At 39.6% G+C, this 14289-nt stretch overlaps 2 protein-coding genes across 5 annotated transcripts in view; one reads left to right on the plus strand and one right to left on the minus strand.

Annotated features, from left to right (window-relative positions):
* The window catches only part of LOC132527404 (chloride intracellular channel protein 5-like), a 41426-nt gene extending 40696 nt beyond the window's left edge, over nt 1-730 (minus strand). For all 3 annotated transcript variants that reach the window (XR_009542973.1, XM_060163045.1, XM_060163044.1), the window contains exon 1: nt 496-730. The gene's annotated coding sequence lies outside the window, so the exon portion shown is untranslated. The remainder of the gene's footprint in view (nt 1-495) is intronic.
* On the plus strand, nt 664-14257 carry ENPP4 (ectonucleotide pyrophosphatase/phosphodiesterase 4). 2 transcript variants are annotated; one of them, XM_060163036.1, is made up of 4 exons: nt 664-831; nt 6557-7415; nt 8644-8814; nt 10845-14257. In XM_060163036.1, exons 2-4 carry the CDS (start codon nt 6581-6583, stop codon nt 11207-11209), a joined length of 1371 nt encoding a protein of 456 aa, XP_060019019.1. In that variant the 5' UTR covers nt 664-831; nt 6557-6580; the 3' UTR covers nt 11210-14257. The 2 variants fall into 2 exon arrangements, with proteins under 2 accessions (XP_060019019.1, XP_060019020.1); XM_060163037.1 differs by lacking the exon at nt 664-831 and adding an exon at nt 909-996.
* Nucleotides 14258-14289: the final 32 nt, after the last annotated feature.

Raw genomic sequence — 14289 nt, forward strand, 5'->3', positions numbered from 1 at the left:
GTCTTGGCAATGGCTCTACACTAAAGCTCCAGACCCACACGCGTGTTAAAAAGAAACGCCCATTTCTCAGCTGGTAGCCATTCCTAGTTCCCTACTGCAAGGACCGTGTTTCTGTATTTCTTGCAACCTTACTCATAAACTGCCTAGTACTCAATTCGCGTGTAATACGGTGATCACTTCTCCAGCAACACGGACACATACTGCTTTGGTAGAGCCACACTGTATTTTTCCCAACTAACTGGAACTGGCTAAAGCTGCTCGTGCTGGGCCCTGGGGCTGCCAAAGTCGTTTTTCTGGCAGACACCTTACCGCCAGGTGCATGTTAACTAGGGGCGAACGGAGAATGGTAGTAAGCCTGAGGCTGCCAATAGCCAGGTCCCCTGAAGGGCAACCAGCCCTGGGACGCTAGAAGATGGGGCGTGGCAGGAGAGTGGAACTAACCTCTCCTACTAGATCCAACTCGACCCCCCCAAGGCCTCTGTCTCCAGGTTGTACCTGAATCCAACCAATCGGAAAGGGAGTTACATCGACGGCGGCTGAGGTGTCCAATCCGAGGACATGTGTCACACTCCGTCGCCCGCTGAGTCCCCACGAGCTGTAAAACTGTTCCGCAGTCGCGCGCGGGGCAGCCGAGCACCCTCGGAGCGCCTCGGGTAGCGCGAATCTCAGGGAGGAAGGGGCTGTTAACAGGGGCGCCCGTTAGTGCGCAGGCGCCTCAGGAAGAGCTCGGTCTGGCTCCTGCGCCTTCAGGTCTCCGTCGCTCCCAAGACCCAGGAGCGCCGGGTTCCGCGCGCGCCGGGTCCGCGTGCTGCAGAGAAGCGGCGGCAGCGGGTGAGTGTGAGCCTAGCGCGCCCGGCGTTCCGGAGGGAAATGCCACCCCCTCCCCCGTCCACTAGGGGCTTTGAAAATAGAGGTGGTGAGATCCCCTACCCTTGATACACACACACACACATCCCCCTAGCGGACAGCCGCGAGGGACCCCGGAGCGGCCGGGAGGTACCTGGCTGGGGGCGGCCGAGGGCGGGGTGGGAAGAGGAAAGGAAACTGAGCTGGTAGGCGCGGCCTGGGCGGACGGTGGGGTATGGGGTGGAGGCGGGGGGCGGTGGCGGGACAGAGGTGGAGGCCGAGGGGGCGGGCGTTTGATTTTACAGGAACGCGGTCCAAGGTATCGATCGACCTACCTCCGCCTGAGTATTCGATTAGAGTTGATGGGAGTGACACAGCCAAATTTAAAAACGAATTTCCTAGAAAACCTAACAAGAAAGGTAACACTGAAGTGCTTTTTATCGGCCGGGCACTGTGTTAAGCATTTTACAAATAACGCTTCCTTTTCTGGGCACTGCAACCCTGTGAGATCACAGCGTCCCATTATACAGATGGGGAAAGTCCTGCTCAGAGACGTGAAGCACAGCTAGTGACCACGAACAGATTCAGGTTTATTCCAGCCTTGACTCCACTAGGGTTTCTTCTTTAACCACCAGGCCATCTGGTGGACCCAAGCTGGAAACCTTGCCAGTACTATAGAAAGTCAACTGCTCCTTTTAATATTCCGGTTTTCTTTTCTTTCTTCCTTTTTTCCAGAGGTTGTTCCAAGCTATTTTAAGGAAATTAAAAGAATTTAAAAGCAGGGAGGAGATATTTTATAACTAAAATATATAAAATATAAATATCTCCTCCTTGCTTTTAAATCAGCTACAAAATATAATTTGGGAGAAATTTGATGAACACAGAAGAAGTACACAAGGAGTTATTTTGTAGAAAGAAATAATATATGTAGAAAGTAAGATTAAGTATAGCTGTTTTGAAGATGCCGGAAAAGTTTGTATGTGCTGGAAAATTGAAGAATACTTTAGAATCCTAGAGTTGTTAAGAGTCTTTCAGAGAATAGTTTTAGTTTTTCTTTAGAATATCAAGAAAATTAATAATAATAATCTAGGGAAAACCACCAATGTTATCTATGTGAATAGACAATGCTATTTTATTTTTATTTTATTTTAAAGCTGTGTAAGAGTTTCATTATAAATAGTATTTGTGAAGTGTTTAGAATAAGGCTTTTGTATTACAGAGCAGATGGCATGCTAATGGCGGCAAATAGCTTTCATCATATCCTTTGACTATCACACTCCCCCAATTTCAGCTAAGAATGCCAGTGAGAATTGCCCGAGATACATTTCATCCAAGTAAGAAAGTCACCCCAGATGAGGGAGAGTGTGTTTTGGCCCTGAATTGAAGAAAACTACACACAACTTCGGTTGGGATTATCTGGGTGTAGTTCCGGTGACTCTGCTTTTTTTCCTTCCCTTTGATATCTTTTTGGTTTGAAAAATTACAGAATTTCTCCCAGTGCTTTGTAATATAGCAATTAGTGATTTTTTATTCCTTGGAAATACTTGAGAACTTCTCACTGGTGTTTTGTTTATAGCTTAACACTCCTGTTGGGATGAAACAGAATGCAGTAGACATAGATACAGGCACCATTAATGAAAGCAGGAAAAGTCCCGTTCATAGTTTGGAGATTAAAACCAGACTTGTAAACTCGCTGTTACTAGATTTATAAACTTGTTAAGGACCTGAAATTCGTAAGAGTACAGACAGTAAGGCTACGAATTGCTTCCTGAGTTTGGCCAATCCAGGGACTTCATCTTCATCCTGTGTAAAAAGAAGAGGTTAGCCTAAATTATTTCTATCTACTTTATAGTTTCACAGTAGTATCATTCCGCCTGTCACGGTACAGACTTTTTTCCTAACATAACAGCTTTGTAACTGTGGATAAAAAAGAGACTAAATTTGAGGGCCTATATTGTTTAACACTTTATGTATCCGCATTTTACAAACACAGAAACTGAAGCTGGTAGATCTGCCCACAGTTGCCCGTCTACTAAATGTGGGCTCAAGTTCTGGGATCCTTCTGATTTCAGAGCCTCTAATCTTTCCATTTTGTCTGTGCTTCTAAGTCTGGAGACAAGAATCCAGCAGTGTGCTAAGGGGTTAGTGAACCACAGGGTAAACAGCACATGTGCCTTGACCCTCCTATTCACTCAAGATTTGGGGAAGAAAGATTTTGATTTGTATGTATTTTGTGTGAGAGAGGGGCGGACACAGGTTTTTGTTTTATTGTTTTGCACATGGGAAATGAGGTGAAACACATTCACGTTAAAAAACTCAGGTCTGTGGTGTAGAGTACACATTTCACGTAATTTTTGAGGTAAGATGAAACATCAGAGATGTTTCCTGTTTTGTGGCAGGACAATCCAGATGCTTTTAAGATTACAATTTCATTTCTCTCTACTCTTTTTTTTTAATATAATGGTTTTATTGAGGTAAAATCCACATACTGTCTAGTTTACTCATTTAAAGTGTACATTTTTACGAATTGTGCAACCATTACCACAGTCAATTTGAGAACATTTTCATCACCCCAAAAAGAAACCTGGTATCCATGAGCATTTACTCCTCATTTCTCCTCAACCCCTTGCTCCAGACAAATCTAATATACTTTCCATCTCTATAGATTTGCCTATCTAGGCATTTCATCTAAATAGAATCATACAATAAGTGATCTTTTGTGACTGCCTTTTTTTTTACTTAGCACAATGTTTCAAAGGTTTATCCAAGCAATAACATATATTTGCACTTCATTCCTTTTTATTGCCAAATAATATTCCATTGTATGGATATACCACATCTTATCCATTTATCACTTACGGACATTTGAGATGTTTCCACTTCATGGCTCTTACAGATAATGCTGCTGTGATCATTTGTGTACAAGTTTTATCATTGACTTGTGTTTTAATTTCTCTGAGGCATATGCCTACTAGTAGATTTTCTGGGTCGTACGGTAACTCTGTTTAAACTTTTGAAGAACTACCAGAATGTTTTCCAAGTGCCTGTACCATTTTCATTCTCACCAGCAGTGTATAAAAGTTCTAGTTTCTCTACATCCTTGCCAACACTTGTTATTATCTTTTTTATTATATCCATCCTAGTGGGTGTGAAGGGGTATCTCATTGTGGTTTTGATTTGCATTTCCCTGATGACTAATGAGGTTGAACATAATTTCATGTGCTTATTTGCCATCTCTATATCTGGAGAAATATCTTTTCAGATCCTTTGCTCATTTTTTAATTGGATTGTTTAACTTTTAGAGTTGTTACAGTTCTTTATATATTCTAGATATAAATCCTTTACCAGATATATGATTTGCAAATATTGTCTCCCGTTCTGTGGGTTTTCTGTTCTCTCTATTATATCCTTTGAAATGGAAAAGCTTTCAATTTTGGTGAAGTCCAATTTATTTATTTATGATTTTCGTCACCTGTGCTTTTGATGCTGTATCTTAGAAGGCTTTGCCTAACTCAAGGTCGTGAAGACTTATTCCTATATTTTCTGCTAAGAGTTTTATAGTTTTAGCTCTTAATCTTGGTCATTTTGAGTTTATTTTTGTACATGGTATGAGCTGAGGGGTCCAAATTCATTCTTTTGCATGTGGATATACAGTTGTCTCGGCACCCCTCTGCTCTTAGAGGAACTCCGTTGGAAAAGTTTTAGACATACTGTGACATGATTCCTCAAAGGGCTTAGTTTTAAAAACAATGCTTTATGATGTATGGGTCTCAAGCGCAGCATTACAAGAAATCGTGGTGTTGTAGAACAGAGTTCATTCAAGCTCGTCTTTGCTCTTCCAAGATGACAGCCAGATTCGTTGTTTTGATTATTTATGCCCCTATTTTGAGTATTTTATGTTTGAAAAGTATAAAGCCCTTGTCCTCTGAAAAATGGCACATACATAAATTTTGGTGTTATAGACTTCAGTTATATTATTTATTGAATGATTTTTGTTTTATTGACCTAAGAGAGTATTTGAGCAAAGAATTCATGTGTAGAAAGTAACTTTAAGAGGTTTGGAAACACAAATTATTACTGAAGAGCTGTTATAGGTCACCTATAGGTCACCTAGATAAACGATTATTGTCTCTGTAATACATCTCAGACAGACTGTGACAGCAATGTGTGGTAAAAGGGAATTAAGGTTAACCATGATTTCTGTGACTGTTTCATAGTAATTTGCACGTGAGTTGTGCCTGGATAATGGAGGGACTTGAATGCCAGGCAGAGGTGTTTCTGTATAGGCTGGGGGACTTTGAATACTGATTTTATTAAGGAAATGTCATGGACAGGGCTATTCCTGGGAAGGTTAAGCTGGGAGCGGATGTTGGGTGAGTAAGGGGAAGGTGATCTAGGTAGGAAGGTCAGTTAAGAGATGGAAGGGCTCTGGGCAGGAGGCCCTGGGGACTTGAAGAAGTGTGGCAGGGGACTTACCTGGCGGTCCAGTGGTTAAGACTCTGCACTTCCAATGCAGAGGGCACAGGTTCAATCCCTGGTCAGGGGACTAAGATCCCATAGGCCTCTTGGCGTGGCAAAAAAATTAAAAAATAATAAAAAAAGAAGTACGGCAGCAGCGGAGACTCACTCTACCTAAATGACATCTCCTATTTGCTTAGGAACCAAAGAAGATAGAGTCTGAAGGTAGGGAGATTTGTTTGGGGAAATCTGTTTTTTTGTAATCAGTAGATTGTTAAAAAAAGAACCAAAAAATCAGGGAGCGCTCTGAGCCTAGGGTGGTAGGCAGGATAGTTACAGTGGCCCCTCATTATCCGCAGGGAGATTGGTTCCAGGAGCCCCAGCAGATACCAAAAGCTGCAGGTGCTCAAGTCTCTTATATAAAGTGGCAATAGTACACGAATACAGTCAGCCTTCTGGATTTTCCATCCGCGGTTGGTTGAATCCATGGATGTAAAACCCGTGGATATGGAGGGCCAACTGTACGTCTTTGACAGTAAAAAGGAAGTTTAAAAGGGATGTGGTGATGAAATGCGTTTCAACAGCTGTTGCATTTCCTCAGAAACTACCGTGACATCCAAGTTCCTGTAGGCTTTGTCTGTCAGCCTCCTGTGAATATTGGGCAGGTTCAGATTGAGGTGGGACCTTTTCCTCACATAGTATTTATTACTTACTCCCCTTTTTCATGCCAGTATTTTTCAACAGGAACTGATGATGAGCCAGTATGGTAGAGTTTCCACCCCCTATTTCTGTGGATTGAAAGGAACTATAGGGTACCAGTCATGAAACTAGAAAAATAATCGCCCTCCCTGGAGCCTCTGAAAGCTTGGCGTTATTTCTGTTTTGTGCAAAAGGGTTGTTTTTGTTTCTTCGTTTGTTCTTATTAAACCTTTAGAATAACTTCTGCTGCTGCAAACAAACAAGGCAGCCCATTGGTATGGGGCACAAGAACGACCCATATCCCCTTCAGAGCATGAAAAATGGGGCAGGACATACAACTGGACAAGTAAAGGCAATTTTTATTTTTTCCCACTTTATCTTTATTCAGTTATCTTTCAGTAAGTGACATTATTTAATTTTCAAGTTGATGTAGGTAAAGCTGGTGTATAAAAAGTTTATAAATGTTGGTTTTCTTCTCCCGATGACTAAACTTCTGAAACCTAATCCAACTCAAATAGCATTACTACTTATGAATTGTGTTTTTATATTTTAGGAACCCTGACTGCCCTCCTTCAGCATGTTCACTATGAAGTTATTGCTGATATGTTTGTTTTCTGGACTTATAACTGGTTGTAGAGGGAACTCTTCCTGTACTTTGCCACCCAAGTTACTACTGGTATCCTTTGATGGCTTCAGAGCTGACTATCTACACAACTATGAATTTCCTCATCTCCAGAATTTTATCAAAGAAGGTGTCTTGGTAGAGCAGGTTAAAAATGCCTTTATCACAAAAACATTTCCAAACCACTACAGCATCGTGACAGGCCTGTATGAAGAAAGCCATGGCATTGTGGCTAATTCCATGTATGATGTCATCACAAAGAAACATTTTTCTGACAGTAATGACAAGGATCCTTTTTGGTGGAATGAGGCAGTCCCTATTTGGGTGACCAACCAGCTTCAGGAAAACAGATCAAGTGCTGCTGCTATGTGGCCTGGTACCGACGTGCCCATTCACAATACCACACCTTCCTATTTCATGAATTACAGCCCCTCAGTGTCATTTGAGGAGAGACTCAGTAACATCTCCACGTGGCTGAGCAATTCGAACCCACCTGTCACCTTTGCAACACTCTATTGGGAAGAGCCAGACACAAGTGGCCACAAATATGGCCCTGAAGATAAAGAAAACATGCGCCGAGTGTTGAAAGAAATAGATGACCATATCGGTGAGCTAGTTCACAAACTCAAGGTGTTAGGACTGTGGGAAGATCTTAATGTTATCATTACAAGTGATCATGGGATGACCCAGTGTTCTGAGGACAAGCTGATAAACTTGGATCGCTGCATCGACCCCTCAGACTACACTCTTGTAGACTTGACCCCCGTTGCTGCAATACTTCCCAAAATAAGTAAGTAAACTTTTAGCCAAGGAATATTTGAATGGGGCGGTTGATTGAGGAGGAAGGGTTTTGTAAAAGAACGAAGCTCAGACGTTTTGTAGTTCACAGCCATACACTCCTATACTCACTCAGAGCGGGATTATGTTTTCCCCCTGATGTATAAGTTTTTAGGCAATTAGCTTAAGGTTTAGGTTCAAAGGGATTATTTCTTTGCTTTTTTTTCTTTAAGTTAATTAATTTATTTTTGGCTGCGTTGGGTCTTCGTTGCTGCATGCAGGCTTTCTCTAGTTGCAGCGAGCAGGGGCTACTCTTCATTGCAGCATGCAGGCTTCTCATTGCGGTGGCTTCTCTTGTTGCAGAGCACGGGCTCTAGGCACATGGACTCAGTAGTTGTGGCACGCGGGCTCAGTAGTTGTGGCTTGCGGGCTCTAGAGCGCAGGCTCAGTAGTTGTGGCGCACAGGCTCAGTTGCTCCGCGGCATGTGAGATCTTCCCAGACCAGGGCTCCAAATCCGTGTCCCCCGCATTGGCAGGCAGATTCCCAACCACTGCGCCACCAGGGAAGTCCCTCCTTGCTTTTTGATGTATTTCTTTTTTTTAATTTTTATTTTTTTATTGAAGTATAGTTGATTTATAAGGTTTCTGGTGTACAGCAACGAAATGCAGTTTTACACACACACACACACACACACACACATATATATATATATATTCTTTTTCAGATTCTTTTCCATTATAGATTATTATAAGATATTGAATATAGTTCCCTGTGCTATACAGTAGGTCTTTGTTGATATATTTCTTACTTATTCACACTAATGGAAAAAGGAAATTTTTATCCTTAAAAAACATCTTGGACTTTTGTGTGAGATATACCTTTCGTCTACCAATCTTAGAATTAGTAGTTAGCAGTAATATGTAATTAATTTATATTTACTTAGGAAGCTAGATGTGAAATTTGTCCTCTTTGTATAAAAGTCCACCAGGGATAATCACAAAATGAAGAGAGATACGTGAATGCTTGGAAAGGTGTGTGTGTGTGTGTGTGTGTGTGTGTGTGTGTGTGTGTGTGTGTGTGTCCCCAACACTGTTACATCATTATTATTCTGTTTTTTTAATGATTAAAGGGCTTTAATAGATAACATTGTTCAGGACTTATTTCCAGTTATTCTAGTTAGAAATATTTTTTCCTTATCAGTCAACATGACTTTTTCCTTTGCTGTTTCCTTTTCTTCCAGACAGAACAAAGGTTTATAACAAACTGAAAGTCTGTGACCCTCACATGAATGTTTATCTCAAAGAAGACATTCCTGCCAGGTTTCATTACCAACATAATGATCGAATTCAACCTATTATTTTGATTGCTGATGAAGGCTGGACAATTGTGCTAAATAAATCATCACTAAAATGTAAGTATTTATTTAGAATTTTTCTTTTGAATCCTAGGGATAAATCACACATCGGGACATTGTTCCATTAACAGGATACTTTGATTTAGAGATGTTCACACATTATAATTAGTTTGATTTTCAACTAGGTGATTCTCAGGTTTTCATCTGAGAGCCATTTTTAGAAACCACAGTTTCATCCTTAGATTAGAAGGTTGGGTGATCTTAAGGGTGAAGGAGTAGTTTTACTTTTTTACAAAAACTTCAGTTACTGTCAGTAACTTTCAAGGCTGGTTCTCTTGATTTGTAAAAATAAGAGAGTAGTAAAGAAACAAAGAAAATAAAAGAGAAGTTAAGAAACAAAGTGAAGGGGGAGAGATTAGCTAGTTCAAATCCTTTTTTCTTTTTTTGTGTTAAAAAAATTTGTCCAAGTAACCTTAAGTCTTTCCCCAGTGATGAAATTGTTTACCTGAGTGCTACAGCTAGTTAGAACACTGGGCAAGAACCAGAAAGTATGCAAACAAAAATCGACCAAGTAAACAAAACAGATGGATCAAAATCTCTCCTCAAACTGAAGAAATGTATAGGGGAGAATTACAGCTTTTTACCCATAAGGAAAATTCAATTCAAGTACATTTTTCAAAAATCTGATTTTGTAAACCATAGCAGGGGTCAGAAAATTTTTCTGTAAAAAGCCAAATAGTAAATATTTTAGGCTTTGTGGGACAGCTGGTCTCTGTCTCAACTACTCAATCCTACCTTTATAGTGGGAAGGCAGCCACAGGCAATACATAAACAAACTGACATGGGCTGTTCCAATGAAGCTTCCTTTACAGAAACAGGCGGAGGGCTAAATTTGGCCAGGTGCTGTAGTCTGCAGATCCCTGATCTATAGCAGTTCAGACGCATCAGGCAAGGATGAGACTGAGGGCCATTAGAGTTGATATATTATTGATACTTACGTTGTATCCTAATTATTGAAAACTTGGAAAATACAGAAAAATTCAGAAAAGAGAACAAAAACTATCCATGATCCTTCGATACAGAAGTACAGTCAGATGTTAATTGTGGGTGTTTTCCTCCTTCTAATCTTTTTCTCTGTTACATACAAATGCATATTTTTATTATTAAATCATATGGTTTATATTATTCACATTATAATCATATACATTTATATTACTGAAATCATAATACCTATATATAATGTTATATTGTGCTTTTTATTGTATTGGTCACGTGGGTTGTTTTTCTTATGAAATATTTCAAACATACAATTAAAGAATATGTAACACTGATCCACTCATCACTTAGTCACCTGCACTTCATATGGAAGTAGGAGCTTATTAAATGTAACTGGTCTGCATTAAAAGGCAATATTTTAAAAAATAAAGCAAAAGCTTGAGAATCTGGTATTGGAATGATATCAGGGACCATCAGGTTTTTCTTTGAGTTAGACTCTTACTAGAGTTACAAGTTGGAGTCACCAGGTTAGACGGCACATTCAAGGCAAGAATCCCTTCCGTAACGTGCTCAGTCCCCTGGCCCTCCAGATGCTGAGGTGTCCATCAGCTGTCAGTAGACCAGTGGTGTATTCCACATCCTATGTCTCGTCCAGGAGCAGCTGACGTAGGTCAGGCTTCGGGCTAACTTCCTTGCCACTCACTGGTTTTACTCACTTCTGCTCTCCCCAGTTACTCAGGACCCTCAGGCCGACCACTCTTTTTATCCCTGGTGCTGTTTGCAGTGGGCTTGCGCAAACAGTGCTGGACACTGGCAGGTGAAATACGTGGGGCTGGGACTGAGAGAGAGTTTTAAAGCCTGAGGTCCTGACGGATCGAGAAGAGGTGGGGGTGGTGTGTGAGTGAAATAGAGGGCGTGGCTGTGACTTGAGGAAAACAGAAAATTGTACTGCTGGCACCTGCTTGGCCCAACTAGTCAGAATTTTAATGGGAATGACACTGGCAAGGATGCAGTGTATTTACACTAGAAGCAGGTTATTTTGTGGTAGAAAAGCTGCTCTTATTTACTGACATCATCTTGTTCTTTTCCAGTAGGTGACCATGGTTACGATAATTCTTTGCCTAGTATGAATCCATTTCTAGCTGCCCACGGTCCTGCATTTCACAAAGGCTACCAGCACAGCACCATTAACATTGTGGATATCTACCCAATGATGTGCCACATCCTGGGATTAAAGCCACATCCCAATAATGGAACCTTCGGCCACACTAAGTGTTTGTTAGTGGACCAGTGGTGCATTAATCTCCCAGAAGCCATAGGAATTGTTATCGGTGCGCTCTTGGTCTTAACCACTCTGACCTGCCTCATCATAATCATGCAGAATAGACTCTCTGGACCCCGGCCATTTTCCCGACTTCAGCTACAAGATGATGACGATGATCCTTTAATTGGGTGACATGTGCTGGGGTTTATACAAAGTGGTTGTGATTAGGACACACCCAAGGAATGGTGTTACAACTATGAAAAAGTATACTTTGAAAGACAAAGATCTTAGACCAAGCATGCTACGATTATTTTGTTTTTCCTTGTGTTTTGTTTTGCGGCATTAGCTAATACAAAAAACTCTGACCGTAGAAAACATTGCTAGTAAATCATTAGTTAACACCAACTGTTTCCCTAACTAGAAAGGTTTTTTTTAAGAAAAATACTGCCTTTGCCCTTTTTTTTTTTTTTGCAACGAAGATTAGACACATCTATAGATGAAAATATGCAAAAATTTAGTGGGTATGCTTTTTGAATAAATTTTTACATTTGTAAATTATACAACAGAAATCTTTATAAAATGTGTGGATTTTGTGTATCAGGAAGGAAAGCTTTCCTATATTTTTATATGTGCCTTTAATAGAGTTTGTATCCCAAGTAAACCCTTGAGGTAGGAAATTCTCTGTGATGGTTAATTAAAATGGATCAAGCAGGCAGAAAAGATCTAGCATATGAAGAAATTATTTTAAGAAAAACTATTATAAAAAACAAGCAAAGACCCCGTGATACAAAGCCTAAGTCTTCTTCACCAGTGTGTCTTTGTTAAGACCCTTAAGCTACTGAGGCCTCAAAAGTTAAACCTTTTGAAGAGTATTGCTAAGAAGAGGCTAAGAAAATAGGGACACGTGCTTTCCTCACTTTGTACTCAATGCCTTTGTGTAAGTTATTTAGTTGTGTGTATGTACGTACCAATGTGTTGCATGTATGTGTGTACACTTTGTGTGACTTACAGCAGGTGGTGGGAGGTGAGTGGCCTGGGAGCAGCCTCCCACATCCCCATAGAACCCAGCTCTCAGGAAAGGTTATAATTGCACTTCACTTTCGTGTACTTTCTTCTAACTCACAAGGTAAAATCATAATTTTTAAAAATTCATTAATTTTTGTTACCATTTTTAACTTTCTCATGTTGTTTTTTGTAACCAGAGGTCTCCAGGTGCTGCCGAGAAATGTATGACCTGATACGAATCTGGTTTTGATTGGGTCAGAATGAGGAAAAGAGATTTTTCTATTTACCTTTGGGAATTTTATGCCTTACTTTTTAGGCTATAGCGTAGCTAAATTTAAAATGGAATTTAGTATCTTCTGATCTTTTACATGAATCATGCGTTAAGTGGCTGAAGAAACTCTCAGGACTCTGTTAACCTTCAGTAGCCTGAACGCTGCCTCTGCGTTTTTCTCCCATATTTGGTTCATAGAAATAACCACTCCGCTCATATCTTTTAAAACATACTTGTTCAGAGCGAAGGATTTGTTGTGAATAACTGTTATCCTAGCTTTGCTAAGTGGTACCTTCTAACAATCATGATTAGTAGGAAGAAACTGAATTGTGGCAGACGAGATTCCATCTATTAGAGGAAAAATTGAGTTCAAGAACCATTCATCAGCAGCTGAGGCAAGCAGTTAATATTACTAGTGCGATCTTTAAAGTTTTGACAAATAAACTAGGGAACTGTTTTACAGATACAAAGATAATCTACAGTAAATATGCAGCCCACTTAAATGCTGATTATCCCTGGTGGTCAAGAACAGTGGTGCCAGTCATCAAACATAATTCATCCTGTGGTCACTGCTGATCTCCTGATCCTGGTATTTGGTACCCATCGTACTTGGGGCTCTTGAGAAGCATTTCTACACCCTGCATGAATAGTCCATGCATGCAGTCATAGGTGACTGTATTAAGAACAGCATAATAAATAAATAAAACCACCAGGACTCATTTTGCTTTTTGACAGATTTTATTTCTGATGTTTTTGCCTCACATAAAAGTTATCCTAAAGGTTAATAGTTGATCTGAACAAAATAATAGAAAAATTTCTTTCTACTTCCATTTCCATTAAAAAAAAAAAAAGACAGGAGAACAGTCACATTTAAAGCAGTGAGCATTTTTTTGAAATGTCTAAAATACTAATTGAGGAGAGCTTGGTCTTTGCAGTGGTGTGAGCTTTAGTGGTTGTACTGGCTTGATTGGCAGTTATGAGTTTCAGAAGTCGGTCCATAGCATGCAACCTGTGAGTGGATTTTATGGAGGATGGAATAGGAAGGGATGCCCCAGCAGTGTCTCAGCCCTTTGAACAGAAGACCTATTATTTGTCTTGTTCTTTATTCCATTCCCAAAATACTAACTTGAATTAAAGTTGTAAATGTTTTTTGTATATGTTGATGGGACAAGAAGAGTATTTAATCAAAGAGACATTTATATATTATTATATTGAACTTTATGTTAATTCAGTTGTATATTTAAAAATGATCACTTAAAGCCAATGACTGCTCTAGTACACTGAGAAAATATTTCAGTAAAGCCAGCCTTTTTCACTTGGTGTGTATTTTGTTAAATAATTGACTAATATGCTTCTGTGTTTTCTGGGTGGTAGAAAGTATTTGGCTCCAGGAAAGATTTAACTGTTTATGACAACAATACTCAAAGGTAATAGGAAAACTTTTTAGTAAGTTTGTTAATTCAGTGAGTGAATTCAGAATAAGTACATTTACTTATGTAAATGTAGGGACAGTTCTGCTGCTATTAATGTGCAAGTTTTTCTGGTAAACAGCAATAGAATAAGAATTATTTCAATGCTCTGTACCACTGGTTTTGTGTTACTGTTCCATTAAGCTTGGTATAAGAATTGAAAGATACTTGGAACATTAAAGGATTAAAAAAAACTTTGCCTTGTTCTTGGGTATTTCCTTCTCTTGCCCATATCTGGTAAGCTTTAAGGATAAAATAATGCATTTAATACCTTTTATTTGGAGGTTTTTACTTCATTGTGAGTATATAAAGCTACAAACGAAGGACAAAGATGAGATGGGAAATGTGTATTTATTGTAAATGCCTAAAATACTATGTAAATAAATGACATGAGTGTGCTTTAAAGAAATTTGTGTGTAGTGCCTTAAGTTAAATATATTTTGACCATATTGTTTGAATTCATAGTTATGACTTCGTTATGATTTTAAAAATTTTATGTGAATAAAATCTACCAAAACATTTTAACC

This window comes from Lagenorhynchus albirostris, chromosome 10, assembly GCF_949774975.1.
Source record: "Lagenorhynchus albirostris chromosome 10, mLagAlb1.1, whole genome shotgun sequence".
In the NCBI taxonomy this organism is placed as follows: Eukaryota; Metazoa; Chordata; class Mammalia; order Artiodactyla; family Delphinidae; genus Lagenorhynchus; species Lagenorhynchus albirostris.